The 17,526-nt window shown below is 42.0% G+C and overlaps 1 protein-coding gene across 2 annotated transcripts in view; it reads left to right on the top strand.

The window, feature by feature from the left end:
• Positions 1-17,526, top strand: part of kcnab1b (potassium voltage-gated channel, shaker-related subfamily, beta member 1 b) — a 44,386-nt gene that overhangs the window by 7,798 nt on the left and 19,062 nt on the right. Inside the window, exons 2-3 of one of the 2 annotated variants that reach the window (XM_031743762.2) lie at positions 628-1,148; positions 13,378-13,421. In XM_031743762.2, the coding sequence (XP_031599622.1) occupies positions 934-1,148; positions 13,378-13,421 (259 nt within the window). In that variant the 5' untranslated portion in view covers positions 628-933. The remainder of the gene's footprint in view (positions 1-627; positions 1,149-13,377; positions 13,422-17,526) is intronic. The other variant, XM_031743763.2, reaches the window with a different exon arrangement.

The following is a 17,526-nucleotide window of genomic DNA, read 5'->3' as shown; positions in this document are numbered from 1 at the left end:
ACCTTATTTTTAAGATGTGTGACAGGAGTGAGACACTGTCTGTGTGTGTGTGTGTCTGTGTGTGTGTTGCTGAGCACCCGATGTGGTGGTGCAGTGTTACTCTCCTCACTCCAGGTGTTTGACTAAAAGGCTTAGCTGTGATTGGAGGGCAAGGTGGACTCCAGAGACACCCACTAGTCCTGGTCTCCTGACAAAACCTTGAGCACACTAAAAAAACATCAATTTAAAAATGAGGGGTTAAAGGCTGACTAACCAGAAAAGAAGAGCCAGAAGTTGAGGTGGAATGGAAGCTATAGACAGAGAGATGAGGGAACAGAGCAGAGAGAAAGAGAAAAATGTGACACAAATGTAAGAAAAAAACTTGTGCTCATTCTTTGCCTCACCATGACAAAGCAGCTCAGACATGTGAGGAGGAGGCGTTAAACTGGGGAAAGCAGCACAAGAAGAAATTACAAAGAGGTCTCACAGGTTTTTTTGTCAGATCAGTCTTTTTTCAGGTTTTAGCAGTATATTTTTTTTCTCCTTTAGTCAAGTGCTCATCTTAAATAGACAGCTCTACAAGCAACTCATTCAAGTCCTTGTTCTTCATCCTTCTCCCTCCATCTCCATCCTCTCCCATCTTTTCAGGTGGAGCCAGACCAGCTCAGGATCTCAGCGCCTCACATACACACACACACTGAACGGGACCGCCGCTGATATGCCTGAGCTTCACGTAGCATAACTTTGAGAAAATTCTCTCAAAAGAGATGGAATAAAGCCGTGGATCACTTGCTACTGCCATCTCCATGTGAGAATCAGCGGCCGGAATTGGCATGGACCTTTGATTTTCAACTTCACATAAGCTTAGTTCTGCAGACTAGAGATAAAAAAAAAAGACTCTTAAGCACTTTAAGGACTAAAACAGAGCAGCTCTAGTGGCCTTTGGCTCAAGCCATGCAGGTGTCCTTTGCATGTACAGATCACGGGCTCAAGGCCCCACGAAATGGCGAGCACAGCAAGCAGAACGCCACGAGCCCCAACACAGCCAGCCAGGCACGTGCCCGGTTCCGCACAGTGGCCCTAATAGCTCGCAGCCTGGGGTCGTTCACCCACCGCTACCACCACAGCCTCAAGGAGTCGACGGCCAAGCTCACCGGCATGAAGTACCGGTACGTAAACTTGAGGGGATGAAGGCTGTGTGGAGAGAAGAGAGTGAGGAAGAAAGAGGAGCTCTGCTTATAGTTAGTTTACTCCTCTCCCCTCTTTTCCCAGTTTCCCAGTGTATGGTGTGAAAAGCTCTCACAATTTTCATTGTGAGGAAAAAGAAACAAATTTGAAAGAAACAAATTTGAAAGAAAAAACAAGATGATGAAGATATGGAAAAAACAGGTGAGAAGGGAAAAATGAAGATATGTGTGTGTGTGTGTGTGTGATGTGTGTGGATGTTGTGTGTGTGTGTGTGTGTGTGTGTGTGTGTGTGTCAAGAAAGAAAGACAGAAAAGTACAGACATGTTTTTTTTCCAAGTATGCAAATTTATTGGCATCCTTAATTCCACAGTTATTAGCGCAGCAATCTACGATCTGGGACAGTTTATGCTGTTGGCTTTGCTTTGAGCTCCAGACGTGAACATGTGAATTTAAGTGGCTGCAAGTGTAAAAGAGTGAGAGCGGGAGAGGAAAGACGGTTTAATGCGGCAGTGACTGATAAAAACGCTTTAAGATTAGGACCTTTAGTCAGACTTGAACATTATATTAAAAGCATATTTTTAGAACGTTGATTTTAAACGCTGACCAGATTTGACCTCTTTCTGGCACAGCTCAAATGCTAACGTTCATTACTGGTGCCCATATAGGGGACACATTCCGAGGAATTATTACTTATCATCATCATATAATGAGACGACTAAAAACAATGCACAGAAAACCCTGCTGACACAAAGACATCACCATACTAATATAATGAAAATTAGATGATTCGTAAGAACATAATCAGCATGCAAATCATCACACCGGTGATCTCGGAGCAGAGAAATGGGCACAAAAACAGGGGTCCTAATAGCAACACTGTTACGAAGTTGCAAGCACAAGAATTTCCATTGTAAAAAAGAAACTCAACGGGATACGTCACAATAAATTGAAGTATGAGGCCTCTAATATAAAAAGAAGAAAAAGAAGCAGTATTGATAGTAGTGGGAGTAGCAAAAGGCAAACTAATGTGCATGAAAATATTATAAAATAGGTGTCTGGCATTATGGTAAAGTGCACTCAGTATAGCCAGATAAACAGACTATTCAGTGCATCTAAATCACATCCAGTTTTTGTAATTAAAGTCTGGCTTTAATACTTTGTCAATGCCACGCGGAGCTCTCAATAAGTGGCCGCAACCTTACAGTACATTCTGGAAAGTGTGACAGTAGCTGAGCAGTGACGGGCGGTAGAGCTCTCCATGTGCGTCTGTGTGGGAGTTGTAACAAGGCTGGGCCAAGTAAACAATGCGCTCTTATCTCAGCGAGTGGGCTCTTAACCCAGACCACGGGAGCAAAATCGTAGCTTTCACCTCACACCGTTAACTCGCTGGAGAGGGTGACATCACCGTTCGCAGTGTCGAGATCAAGAGAGACAGAGAGGATGGTGAAAGAAAAGAAAGAAAGGAAAAACAAAAAGACTTAGAAGGAAGAAGAATTAGGAGGCTGAATGAAAAAGAGAAATGTAGGGCACGCGGGTCAGTTCACAGAAAAAGCGGCAATTAGCAGAATCTGGGCAGATTGGCTGCTGAGCAGCTAACTGTGATAAGTGTCTGCTTGTCATACAATCTCATCTCGTTTCCATAACAACATTGAAATGGCCATTTTCAATCTGCTCTCGGTGCTAAACAAGTCTTCATTGTGAGAACTGGGTTCCCCGTTTACATAATTTTTATTTATTTATTTATTCCCCCCCTATTATGCGGGTAAATCGATTTTGAAATGTGCCGCACTTTTGAAAGTTCTCAAAATCTGATTATTACTGTAGCTGTTTGTGAAAACAGGTGGAGTGCTTTCATAGTAAAGCTTGCTCCAAGCCCTCAGCAAATCCCCTGTTTTCACCACAGAGAAACAAATATTGGATGAAAACTTATCAGTCACGTCCCCTCTTTGCTCCCTGTTTGTCTGATATTTTCTGCTCCTCCATCTTTCAGGCTGCCTTTCTCCTTCCAAACATTCGACCCAAAGCTGTTCAGTTAGAAACTCGTATTGCTTCGGACGCCATCTGACAGGGAATCTCTTTCTCTTGAAGTGGAGCCAAGTCCAAGTACTAAATCTGTGTACAACAAATTCTTTGAAGTTTTTCTCTGTGTGATAACAAATCACACTGAGACTTTGTGCGATTGTGGGTGTATGCGTTCACGCACTGCATTATATATCCTTGAGTGTATGGGCATTTGATGCCATTGAGGCTCCACACTGGGAACATCTGAAGGCGTATAGCAAGTGAAAGCAGGAGAAGTAGTGCACAGAGCAAGCAGGCATAAACTAATAATACCACCACCCCCAGCATTTTAGTTGTTATGGTAATCCAAATATAGTGGAGTTCTAATTGTAGGGTCCCTGGTTGCAACCTTTCATTGCTGCCTAATCTCTTCCTCCTCTTAAAATAATACGCAAAGCCACAAAAAGCGTATCAAACTGGCCAAAAATTTGGGGATGTAACAAAATGTGACGTCGTTGTCAGCTTTACAAGTTGTGCACATAATATCTGCTCGCTGGTAGGGAGCCCCTGGTTGCTGGGATTGTAGTGCATAACGGTCATTAGGCAGCGAGGCCTTTTGACAGTTCAGGAGGTTTGGGGAAGGTTCCGCTTGGTTGGTTCGGAGCTGCGCTGCAGATGGGCATGCAAAAAAAAACAAAACCCTTCTGTTGGTTTCTTTGGATGCAAGCTTATCAGCGGGCAGCAGAGAGAGAGGCCTCCTGTGCTGTGCATACATCTGCGTGTTGACGGCGTGAGTAATGCACGAGGCGGCCGTACAAAAGAAGGTTTTTTGGGGGGGGGTTTCTCGTGCACACAGAATAGCCAGAAAATGTGGTTCATAGTGGTCATTTTAAGGTACTCTCGCTTTGTTTTGTTACACTCTCACATGAGGGAATGAAAAATTTGGAAGGAAACTGTAAGAGAGTTTCTTCCCATTTGTCCGAGTGAAGCAAACTCTGAGTGATTCTGATTCTTTCCGTCATGGGTGCGTCTAGTGTGCCTCGAGCTTTTTGAGGCCCTCGATTCAATAAGCCGACAGGCGATCAGACCTTACAGAAAAAAGAAATAGGGTTAAATTAGGTTTGTTAAAAAGTACCATTTCTCCATGGGCACCTTAATCATTAAGATCTCAGGAGTATGGACTTCATTTGCTCAGGTCGTATCAGGGTGAAGTTTAAAAATCTGTGATGGCTCATATTTTATTTTGTAGTCACAGAGCCAGCAGGTGCTGTCTTGTTGCCATATTTCAATCTGCTCAGTCAAGGACATTCCAGATTAAGCAAGAAACCCCTGTTAATGGTCTACAGGCAAGGTGTATGCATACTTATGACTGCATGTGTTTCTTCCAAGTGCTCCGGCTCACTCCTACAGTCCATAGACATGCAGGTTAGGTTAACTGGCGATTCTCAACTGGCCACAGATAATAGGTAAATTGAGTGTTTTAAGTTTATAGAATAAAGTGCTGTGAATGCACTGTTAATATGTAATTTCTAGTAAAGGGGTTTGAATGGTCGGTAAAACTAGAAAAGCAGTATATTAATGTGAGTACAAGCTCTCGAGTGCTTGAAAGGAGGGAACTGGACTAATCCAAGCGGCTTCTTCAGTTCTAAAACAACTGAAGGAGAGTGCAACGTTTTTACCCCTAGTAAGTACTAGTAGTAGTAGCCATCCTATTGGAGATGGTCCACCTATTAATCATGTGACCCAAAGTGTGAAAAAAGGTGTGGGTCATTAACAGCATGGGGCCAATACATAGCCTCACCCCACTATCATGAGAGCTATTGAGGTCACCTGTGTGAATCTGGGGCTGAAGACTGCATGTATGCCTGATTTAGACTTCTGTGTGAGGCTCTGTAGAGTCTACGTAAACGACATAAGTGCCTGACGCTGTTGCCGGCATTTGTGCAGGTATATTATGTTTTAACCCTGTAACGCCATGTATATATTTGACACATGGGTTTTTGTGAGTTTCTGAGACTTCTACATCAGTGTGATTTTTTTTTAACCCCCCAAAAGAACTACATAAACTGTACAATACATTTTTAAACAATAAACTGGCAACAACAAAAAAACAATGCTGGATATAGCAAATATATCAAAACTTAAAACTCATATTGGCATATCAATATTTAATTTCTTTCTTTTTTTAATTTGTCAGAAGGTTCAAAAAACATTTTCAAAAAAAAGAATTTTCTCACAATTGCTTCACAGTTCAGGCTTTAAAGGTTAATTACCCTGTGGTCATGCCCCGATGTTTGCATGCTGTGCTAGCCAACAGAGCCTAATAAATCAAATCAATCTAGAAATTTGCTGACATTTCTGAGCCCTTATCGTGATGATTGTTATTTCTTATACAGAGATAACGATCATTATTCTCTGATTGATAAATTCAAAAACTGCAGTGGAAAAAGTAGCCGGACATGCACAGGATTCTTTCTTTTTTGAGTTTTGACACTCACTGCTGGAGCCCATTGATAGCTAAATCTTTACCTTGTTCCTAACCACATTAACACTTGAAAGAAAACACATATCTGCAACAAAATGACTGAAATTTTTACAAAACTTAACAATTACAATGTACAGGGTGGGCCATTTATATGGATACATCGTAATAAAATGGGAATGGTTGGTGATATTAAAGTCCTGTTTGTGGCACATTAGTATATGTGAGGGGGAAAACTCCTCAAGATGGGTGGTGACCATGGTGGCCATTTAGAAGTCGGCCATCTTGGATACAACTTTTGTTTTTTCAATAGGAAGAGGGCCATGTGACACATCAAACTTATTGGTAATGTCCCAAGAAAAACAATGGTGTGCTTGGTTTCAACGTAACTTTATTCTTTCATGAGTTATTTACAAGTTTCTGACCACTTATAAAATGTGTTCAATGTGCTGCCCATTGTGTTGGATTGTCAATGCAACCCTCTTCTCCCACTCTTCACACACTGATAGCAACACCGCAGGAGAAATGCCAGCACAGGCATCCAGTATCCGTAGTTTTAGGTGCTGCACATCTCGTATCTTCACACCTTCAGATGACCCCAAAGATAAAAGTCTAAGGGGGTCAGATCGGGAGACCTTGGGGGCCATTCAACTGGCCCACGACGACCAATCCACTTTCCAGGAAACTGCTCATCTAGGAATGCTTGGACCTGGCACCCATAATGTGGTGGTGCACCATCTTGCTGGAAAAACTCAGGGAACGTGCCAGCTTTAGTGCATAAAGAGGGAAACACATCATCATGTAGCAATTTCAAATATCCATTGGCCTTGAGGTTTCCATTGATTAAGAATGGACCCGCTATCGTTGTACCCCATATACCATCGTGGCGATCGTGGCTCAAGAGTTGGGAGTTCGCCTTGTAATTGGAAGGTTGCAGGTTCGAGCCCTGGCTCGGACAGTCTCGGTTGTTGTGTCCTTGGGCAAGACACTTCACCCGTTGCCTACTGGTGGTGGTCAGAGGGCCGGTGGCGCCAGTGTCCGCAGCCTCGCCTCTGTCAGTGCGCCCAGGGTGGCTGTGGCTACAACGTAGCTTGCCATCACCAGTGTGTGAATGGGTGAATGACTGGATATGTAAAGCGCTTTGGGGTCCTTAGGGACTAGAAAGGTGCTATATAAATACAGGCCATTTACCATTTACCATTACCACACCAACTTCACCATTCACATAAAAGTTTGCCTCATCACTGAACAAAATCTGCGTGAACTGAGGGTCCTGTTCCAATTTTTGTTTTGCCCATTCTGCAAATTCTGTGCGCCGATCTGGGTCATCCTCATTGAGATGCTGCAGTAGCTGGAGTTTGTAAGGGTGCCATTTGTGAGTAGCTAATATCCGCCGAAGGGATGTTCGACTAATGCCACTCTCCAGTGACATGTGGCGAGTGCTACGCTGTGGGCTCTTGCTGAATGAAGCTAGGACAGCCACTGATGTTTCTTCATTAGTGACAGTTTTCTTGCGTCCACATTTTGGCAAATCCAACACTGAACCAGTTTCACGAAACTTAGCAAGCAGTTTGCTAACTGTAGCATGGGAGATGGGTGGTCTCGTAGGGTGTCTTGCATTGAAATCTGCTGCAATGACCCGGTTACTGCGTTCACCAGATATCAACACAATTTTGATCCGCTCCTCACGTGTTAACCTCTTCGACATGTCAATGGCTGTGCACAAGGAGAAACTTGTAAATAACTCATGAAAGAATAAAGTTACGTTGAAACCAAGCACACCATTGTTTTTCTTGTGACATTACCAATAAGTTTGATGTGTCACATGGCCCTCTTCCTATTGAAAAAACAAAAGTTGTATCCAAGATGGCTGACTTCTAAATGGCCACCATGGTCACCACCCATCTTGAGGAGTTTTCCCCCTCACATATACTAATGTGCCACAAACAGGACTTTAATATCACCAACCATTCCCATTTTATTACGGGGTATCCATATAAATGGCCCACCCTGTATCTCTATGCAAAATTTCCTGCATTTTTACCACAAGTTGTTGGAGCATAAAGTGCAGTTTTCTGTCATTACGGATCCACCAAATACCCTTGCTTTCGTTGTTACCTCCTTCTGCATGCATACGACCGTGAACCTCGATGATCTGTGTGTGACATGCGCAGGTGCGTTTGTGCGTTTGCATGTCTTCATGCACGTCTGCACTCAAGAAGCCGATCGTGCTGCTTTTGCACTTGGCAGTTTGTTTTCACTCTCCGACTTGTTGTTTTTCGCCACAAATCAAAAGTCTTCATCGACCTTCAGCGAAAACAAAGACTTCATGTTGCAACACCACTTACTCCAGTGCTTGTCTCAGCCGTTTTGCAATGATGTGTACATCTAATAATGTGAGCCAGGGTGTTGCACAACAGGAGCCCTGTAGCATGGAGCTCCACTCTGCCCAAAGACCAAACAAGCCCCTGAGGATAAGTACCACACAATCTCTCAGTTAAAAAAGCTGGGGAGTTTGCAGGGACTCGCTGCATTTTAATTTAAGGTCACAGCCGAGATGGCTTTCTGTAAGCTCAGTGATTTTATTAAAGTGTTGCCTTGCAATGAAAACAATATTATCCTTTTCTCCTTAATAGCCTCTGTAATCACAAAGGGGAGGCAAAAACAGAAAGAAAGCACTGCTGCATGTGTCTAAATGCAGCACGTGCACACTGCAGCAATGCTCGCTGGCAGAGCCGAGCACATCTTCACTCTCGCCAAAAAAAAAAACACCTATTAATCTCACAAAATGCTTTGAGATCAAAATATTTACACGTCTAGTTTAAAATTTAAGCAGAGGAAAGAAAGCTTGCATTCAGCATGTGCTGTATTGGAACCACAGCCAACCAGGTTTTTCTAGTTATCATGCAGATATAATTCCCATGTTGCCTAACTCTCTAAAATCCACACCATCCTGAATCAACCACTTCAGATCTGCCCACATGTTTTTCAATACAGGGTCAACAGCTTCAGTCATGTGCCCCTTCCTAAAATAGCTACTTTGTGTGAGATCCTCTACCCATCAGTCACTTGAAAGGCGTTTAAATTAATGAATAACAAATGTCCGAGCATTTTGAACAGCATACCAGAAGAGCATAATCAAATGTAACAGCGCAGGCTTCTAAAATCACGTTCGTGTGAGTCTGATTGCACGGAAAACGGAAAGAACCAACGCAATGTCGACACTGTCGGCCCTGTGGAAAAAAGCGAAGCAGGAAGTCGTGTCCAGACTCTGGCCTCTTTATTACGCGCACAATCGCAAACTCACACACGAGCGCACACACCACACAAGCCCCTGTAGGGAGCTGGCTGTCATTTCCCATTTCCCATTCTGTGTCATATAGAATGCGTTATCTGTAGAGGGCGTTTGATCTGCTTAGACTCGGGGCTTGGACTTGCAACTGCAAGCTCGAGTCTGTTGCTCGTGTCTCTTTTTGTCTCCTCATAGCTCCCCGTCTCCTTATCATCTCCATCCATCACCTTCATCAGCGGGTTTTTTTTCTTCCGTGCAGCTCTGCTGCATTTTTTCCCCTCCACACTTAATCTATTCACTTTTCGCCCCACGCAAAAAGTGCATGATTTTATTTCCCTTGTTTCTTTCCGCTCCCACAGAGTGTGGTTTTGATATATCCAGCATATGACCCGACTTTCTCCCCTGTGCAGAATTTTACAGATGGCACAGAAAGCAGTGGAAGCCATGAAAATGGGTGTTGTCTAATCCCCATCAACCCCCATCAAGGTTGGCTCGTGTGGGCTTGCTTATTCTGCATTAATCCCCTGCCAGTGAGGAAGTTTATCCATTCACCCAAAACATTGACAGTGTTTGTTGACAATTATTGATTTGAACAATCCAACATTGTTAAGAAAAAAGAAAAAGAAAAAAAATGACTGTGACTTGAGAACCAAATGAGTGTTTCACCCTTCTACAGTAGGAGGCCATTCCTCAAAATGCTTCAGCTCAATAAAAAGCATAATATATCACACAGATGTTGATGTATTTTTTCTTTGGCTAGAGATCTACTAAGAATAGAAAGGGCTACATACAGTAGGAGCTCACCGGATGCTCATAAGTGGTGACAGGTTTGTGTTGAGGGGGCGTCATCATATGACTCATTTGTCATTTTACTTCAAGGCTTCTTTTGGGGACCAATCAAGCATGAGGGGCCACACTCACTGCCTCTCAAATTTGTTTATGTGCAACTTGTGTTCAGACAAGCTGCTCTCTCTTTTGTGTGTTTATGTTACCATCTACTAGATTATATGTAAAATACAAAGTTATATATTGTCTATTTTTAGTTTGCAAAGGCCATGCTGTAAATCTCCTGAATCATTAGGCTCTTTGGAAGGTGCTGGCATCCACATCTGAGGCATGGACAGTTCTATTTCTGCTCTGTAGCAGGTTGTGTGGTTAATAAACCGTGTTTTCCAGCACTGCTGCTGCTGCTGCTGCTTCCTGACGTCTTGACCACAACACTGCTAACTAGAAAACAGCAGCGAGGCAGCTTCGTCAGCTGCTGAACATCAGTTTTTATTTTCTTTTGTTTGTTTGTTTGTTTGTGGGGGTTTTTTTACCTTCTGATTAAGGCGGACTCTGTGAATTCGAAGCAGCACGCAAACGCTTCGCATTGAGCTGGTGGAGGAACTCCAGATACAAAGTTAGTATTTTGTTCAAGGACAGCCAGCTTTATTTGGGAATGGAATGTGCCTGCCAGCTTGTTTATAGTGGGGAGAGTATGCACGAATGATTCACTGCAAACATGAAAACATTATAAACGAAGATCCAAGGCAGATGTAGCCACAATTTGAACCAGGTCCAAGCATTAGGTTGACACTTTAGCTAGAACTAATGGCAATAAATGCGCCAATGTACATTCCTTAACATCAAGTGAGGTTTGTCCTCGATTGCCCCCCACCTCCCCACCCTTTCCCCAGGCCGACCGAACGCACACAGAGTTAGTAACACACTTCTAAGCTACAGTCCAGCCCTTCCCCCACACTTTCATGGATCACAGATCCCACTCCATAATACATCAGAGAGATGGAGGATACAATATCCAAACTCCTCCACCATATGAGAAATAAGAATGCATCCTACGATTTGTGACAGCAGTGAGATCTGTCTCCTGGTTGTCTCCTGTCAAGCAGTTATTGGCACATAAATTACTCAATACATCACTGAATTCACAAATTGTCTTGTATACATGTAAACACTTTCATTTATATGTTTTACCCTTTGATCTTGGCAGCCGGGTCGAACTACTGACTCGATGACTGATGCTTCGCCAAGCTGGACACCTAATTGAATTGGCTAAGGGCGCAGTTAGACAGCGCAGGCTTGAATTAGCCCGCCTTCATCTAGACAGGCACAGGCCATTAGTTGTCAGGCACAAGAAAACGACTGCTGGCATTTTTTACAGCCTCATTTGTTGTAATGAGTAAATGCCTGCAAAAAAAGAACAGAAGGCACAATCCCCAGACCATAATTGGAGGTACTTTCTGTTCCTATTTTCACTTTTTTCCCCCCTCTCAGAATAAAGTGGTTTTGTGTATGTGCCCTTGATAATTCTGTCAAAAGACAATGACTCAATTTCACGACCTTCATGTAATTTCCCTTTGCAGGGTTTTCAATCCCCTTGTCACAGTTTTCTTTCAGCAGCAGTGTACATCCATCACAGTGCGCAGAGACACCTGTGGCGTCTGGGGCGGAGTACATTCTGCTCTTGCACTCGTCGTCTGCGTTAAGCAATTAAATGCTCGCACCACATGAGTTCCCCTCACAGTTGGACTTGAAGTGGTGCAGATTATAAAACTAAATGTGAAGTGCTGAGTTGAGACTCCGAGTGAAGTGTGGTAAGAAACCTGATGTCTTAGTTTATCTTCCATGCTGATAATGAGAGTTGAAAGTGCCGTATTACAGTGCTAGAAATCAGCTGGATGTAATAGAACTGTTATCGAGGAGAAACTTTATTAGATACACCTTGGTAGTTTTGTGTTGAACCCGCTTTTGCCTTCAGAATTGTCTTAATTCTTTGTGGCATGGATGGAACAAGGTGCTGGAAACATTCCTCGGACATTTTGGTCCATGTTGACATGATAGCGTCACACAGTTTCTGCAGATTTGTCAGCTGCACATCCATGACGTGAATCCCCAGTTCTACTAAAACTTAAAGGTGCCTTATTGGATTAAGGCCATCTGAGGACAGTAAACTCCTTGTCAAGTTTAAGAAACCAGTCTGAGATAATGTGGTGTGCTATGCTGCTGGAAGCAACCATCAAAAGATGGGTACACTGTGGTCATAAAGAGATGGATTTGGTTAGAACAATGCTCAGGGAGGCTGTTTGTCCTAAGAGGTCCAAAGTGTGCCAAGAAAATGTCCCCAACACCGCTGTACCACCAGCAGCCTGAACAGCTGATAGAAAGCAGGATGGATCCATGCTTTCATGTTGTTTACAGCAAATACCATCTGAATGTCACATCGGAAATTGAGACTCATCAGACCAGGCACTGTTTTTCTAATCTTCTGTTGTCTAGTTTTGATGAGCCCATGAGAACTCTCACCTCCATTTCCTGTTCTTAGCTGACAGAAGTGAGTCAGCTAAGAACCTCTGCTGCTGTAGCCCATCTGTTCAATGTGTCATGCATTCAGAGATGGTCTTTTGCGTACCTACCCTTGCATACATATCAGTTCAAAGGAGTCTGGCCATTGTCTTAAGATCTGATCATTAAGGCATTTTCAGCTGGAGAACTTCTGCTTATTGGGTATTTTCTCTCTTTCAGACCATTTTCTGTAAACTCTAGAGATGGTTGTGTGCGAAAATCTCAACAGATCAGAACTAAGCCACGAACGAGTGTCTTAAATCAGATTTCTGCTCAGTTTGAACTTCAGCAGGTTGTATTGACTATGTCTAAATGAGCCGCCATGACTGGCTGATAAGATAATATCAATAATGATCAGATGAGAAGGTGAACTTAAGGAAGTGGCTGGTGAGCGTATAACTGGATCACATACAACTGTACAAGATTCATAGGTGCTAGATTACTTAAGACAAAAGAAGGGTCACATTAGGGAATGCAGATATGTCAGCTTCACTGTTTTAAAGCGAACAAAGATGCCTCCACTTCTAGAAAATAAAATAAAAGTAAAAAGCCGGCGGTCTTAGAGGACTAAGGTGCCCCCTGAAATCTTGCAAAAGAAGACACTGCGTTTCAAATTAGAGGGGAGAGGCAAAGGGCAACACTTGTCAAAAAGCGTCACAGTGAAAACAATATTTTTTTTATTTATCAGTGAAATATATTTCACGGTCCTTGAGGGCCTCCCTGTTCCTTCAGAGAACTGAGGCTCTGTATTGAGTAAATAAATCAACTGTCCTCCGACTGTAATCTCTCAATTATGATTCATGATCACCTGAGATAAAGGTGATTATCAGTTTAGGTGAATCTCCTCTTTTTCCAGCATAACACACCACACACTGCTGTTATCAAACCCTGCATTCTCAAATTCCTGCTCTATACTCTAAGTGCCCTAATTGCTGCGTGTTATTTCATTTCAGCCTCTCGCCATGATTTGGAAGCCACACTGATTCTGTCCTTGTTTATGCAGAAATTTTTGGTTCATGAGGGGCACATTCGACTGATGACATTTTAAGTCTAAATAAATAGTTTTCTTAATCGTGTTATTTCTTCATAGGAACCTGGGGAAATCTGGGCTGCGTGTCTCCTGTCTGGGGCTCGGTGAGTACAACTAATTAGCATTAGTAAATAATAAAAATCATATGAATCAAAGTGTAAGTCGGCGCCTCCGTGTGCCTCGGCGTGTAGAGAGAGAACATAAGAGCTAAGCTGAAGGGGAAAGGTATTTTTTCTTTCTTTTTATTTAATTCCTTCATATAGTTTCACCCGTTTCTAAACTTCATGCATCTTTTATATGTACGGAAAGTCACGAGAGACAACAGAAAGCTGTTTGCAGAGCATTTTTCCTGTTAATATTTAATCAATAGCACTGGTTTCAGCAAACAAGTTGCTCAATTATCACATATATCCAACGCACACCACAGGGTAAATACTCTCAATTTGACTCATCTTGATAGAACTGTGTTCGTGCATTAATGCTTATTGTGTGTGTGACAACTTCCTTGAAAGGGGCAAAAAGCAAAGGAGCGGTGCTGCCCAGGCCCAGCAGACAAACTGTAAATGATTAAGTTAATCAAAGTGATTTTTTACTTGTAGATTAAGCCACACCACAGCGAGCAGGAGGGAGGAGTAGTGAAGAGAACGAACATTCATCAGCTAAAGAGAATTAGTTTCCCTTCTTTATATCGGCAAGCCTGAGCTACACAGCAGTGCCCTTGAGCAAAACATTGATTCCTCGCTGCACCAGTTTTCTGCAGAGGAAAGGAGCTAAAATAATATAATTTCACTGTGAGGATGTAAACACGTCATTTTAGCTTTTTTATTAGGATCAGTGGAAGTTTGGGAAATATACTTATTCACTCTCTGGAGGGTTAGACACTGAATCTGAGGAGCCTGTGATCTTAGTTTAGCACAACCACTGGCTTCATATAAGAGCTGAACTTAGCCAGCTTGTGTTGTATTCAAAGGCATACGACTGAGATGTTAACTCGCTAGGAAAGTTATGGCTGATGTCATAGATCAGTTGGGAGGTAATGCCATTTTCTCATAGACTTCTATACAATTGGACACACTTTTTCAGCAACTAGGGGTTTTGGCTGCTGTTGGCTGTTAGAATAACTGTAGGTCTAAGTATTGACGTCATTGTCCTGTACCAGAGCACATCCATCTTTTATATAGGCTCTGTGAGTACAACAGGAAACAAGGAGAATATTTAAAGTATACAGAGCATTTCTGGTCTGGTCCCCTTTTAGATGTTCTTTCCAGTGTTTGTGCAAAGCTACACTGACCAATAGCTGGTGACACTATACTGTAAAGACACGGGTGATAATAACCCTCTCCTCAAACTCTTGGCAACAAAATGTTTTTCCTTAATGTGTTGGATACAGACGGTATTGGGCTAATCACATTCTTATGCAGCAATGTAATGCATTACCGTACTAAATATAGTAATCACACTGCAGTTATAATTATGTTGTTAGTTTACAATGGCTCTTCAATTATCTATACAAATGGTGGATAGAAAGAAAAATAATTTTTCTTCCGGCACTACAATCAGCTGACTTTTTTCATGTACAGGGAGTAGAACTTCTGAGAAGTGAAGATATGGACGTTATTTTATTTTATTTTTTTCAGAAAAGGACAAGAGGATGACGATTAAAATGCAAACTGCATTCAGGATAGAAACAACTACATTATTACTGCTAATGCTTAATGAAGTCAGCTAATGCTAATGGTACTGCAGTTGTGTCTTTTTGCAGAGGTATTTGCCTACAGAGAAGGTTGAATGGTTAACAAATGGGGTGGAACAGGGAAGGGAGTGATAGCAGAGCTCACCAGGAATCGAAGAACTGCAAAAAACCCCATTAAATAAAAAAAAAATCACTTCACTTCACCTCTTTCAATGTTAGAACTTCTCTCCTCTCTGTGGCTAGCTGACAGAGCAACGCGCTAATCTACACAGACAGCATGCTAATACAAAGCTAGCGAAGAACCATGCGTAGTATAAAAGATAGACGTAGCTACCGTGATGTCATCCACTGCTTTCTGAAGTCCCGTTTTGAAGGGTGAGCATGCACATTCACGTCGTTGCCATCTTACAAAAAAGACTGAGCCCAAAAACTCTACGGAAAATTTTTACAAAGGTCCAGACAGAAAGCTGTTTCGCATCAGCGTCTGCAGGACCAGAAGTAATTTTGCAACAAGATCTATTGCCATCTGGTGGCCTTCAGATAGAATGCAGGTTTAAGATATTTCTAAACCGGCCTTATTTCAACCCAGAAGCTATGTCCATGTTTTATATTTTATATTTTGTGTTAAATACTACAAGAAAGATATCAGTGTGTCGGATTCTAGTCCAAGGTTAACACTGTTACCTGGTAATGCTACAAGAAGTACAAAATACTGTAATAAATTACTTTTTCTGGGAGTAATTAAGTATATAATGTGTTAAAAAGGAAAAAGAAAAAACAATCATGCGTAATACATTACTTTCTTGAGTAAAGACCACTGGTTACAGATTCAGCAATAAGTGCTGCATTATTTCTTACATTACATTCAGTTATTTTATCACCTTTCCTCTGTAGAAAGGAGCACTGGTAATTTATCATTTGTCTCAATACGGAGTGTCTGACTAACTTAGTTTTGTAGTTATGTTTTTAAAACTAACCTGCACATAACAATTAAATTATTTTTTTCCCTTTTGGTCAGTGCCAGTTTAAAAAAAGGCTGAGCCTACACCAGCCTGGTGTTATACTTCTGACGCAGTTGGCTACAGATTTTACACCAGCGTTTCAATTATTTCTTATTAGTGGGCGATGGTGACAAGCTTTATGTGACAGGAGCAGGCAAGAGAAAACTGAGACAACAGATAAATTCTAACAATAGCTGTCTTCATCCTATTCTAAAGAAGGACAGAGACTCTAAGGGTGTCTGTCTACAGTATAGACAAGATTACTGCACATCAGTGCAGTCCACAGATGTTTAATAGATTGCATACTGGATTTCACAAGCAGGGTGCAGATTATTCAGTTTTCTTTGGTATAAAAGGAGCCTTTGTTCCCACTTTCACAGTTCAGGAATCTGCTTCAGGTCAGCAAAACCAAGTAATTTTATGCTTAAATAAGGTTTGGGGAATTGTTCTCAGTTCATCAGCCTTAATACAACATCTATACTTATATAAATAAATAACAAAATGTTGATGTTAAATGCTGTGAAAAAGTATTTGCCCCCTTTTTGATTTGTCACACTTAAATGTTTCAGATAATCAAAATCATAATTTATTCCAAAGATTGGTGGTTTTATTTATTAAGGAAAAAATAGCTATCCAAATCCACCTGTCCCAGTGGGAAAAACTAATTACCCCCTAAACCTAATAACTGGTTGTGCCACTCTTGGCAGCAAGAACTGCAATCAAGCATTTGTGATTACTGACAGTGAGTCTTTCACATCGCTGTGGAGGAATTCTTTGCAGAATTGTTTTAATTCAGCCTCACTGGAGGGTTTTCAAGCATGAACGGATTGTTTAAGGTCATGCCAAAGGTTCTCACTCCGTCCTCTGACTGAAGTCTGGAAATGGGACACTTCAAAACCTTCATGATGTTATTTCTGAGACATTCAGAGGTGGACTTGCTTCTGTGTTTACTGCTCAACCCAAGCAAGCTTGAGCTTCCAGACACAAGTGATGGCCGGACATTCTCCTTCAGGATTTTCTGGTAGAAGAGGGCAGAATTCATGTTTCCATCAGTTAACGCAAGTTTTCCAGCTCCTGAAGAAGCAAAGACACCCCAGACTGTCTATGACCACCATATTTGACTGTTGGCAGGAGTTTTTTGTCTGAAATGATGTATTAGTTTTATGCAGATGTAACGGGAATCCAACCTTTCAAAAATGTTCAGTTTTTATCTCGTCAGTCCACAGATTATTTTCCCAAAAGTCTTGGGGGTCATCAAGTTGTTTTCACAAATGTGAGATGAGCCTTTGTGTCTTTTTTGATTAGCAGCAGTTTTCTCTTACTGCTGATCAAAAGGAGGACATTTTTGCACAGTCTCTTTCTTGATTGAGACAAGTAAGGCCTGCAGTTCTTTTGGTTCTTTTGTGACCTCCTGGATGAGTCGGTCCGGCCTCTGCTGGGAAGGTTCACCACTGCTCCAGATTTTCTACATTTGTGGATAATGGCTCTCGCTGTGGTTCACTGAGTCCCAAAGCC

This window comes from Oreochromis aureus, linkage group 18, assembly GCF_013358895.1.
Source record: "Oreochromis aureus strain Israel breed Guangdong linkage group 18, ZZ_aureus, whole genome shotgun sequence".
NCBI classification, from domain to species: domain Eukaryota; kingdom Metazoa; phylum Chordata; class Actinopteri; order Cichliformes; family Cichlidae; genus Oreochromis; species Oreochromis aureus.
Note: the sequence above shows the minus strand (reverse complement) of the source record. Positions and strands in the feature narration are given on the sequence as shown.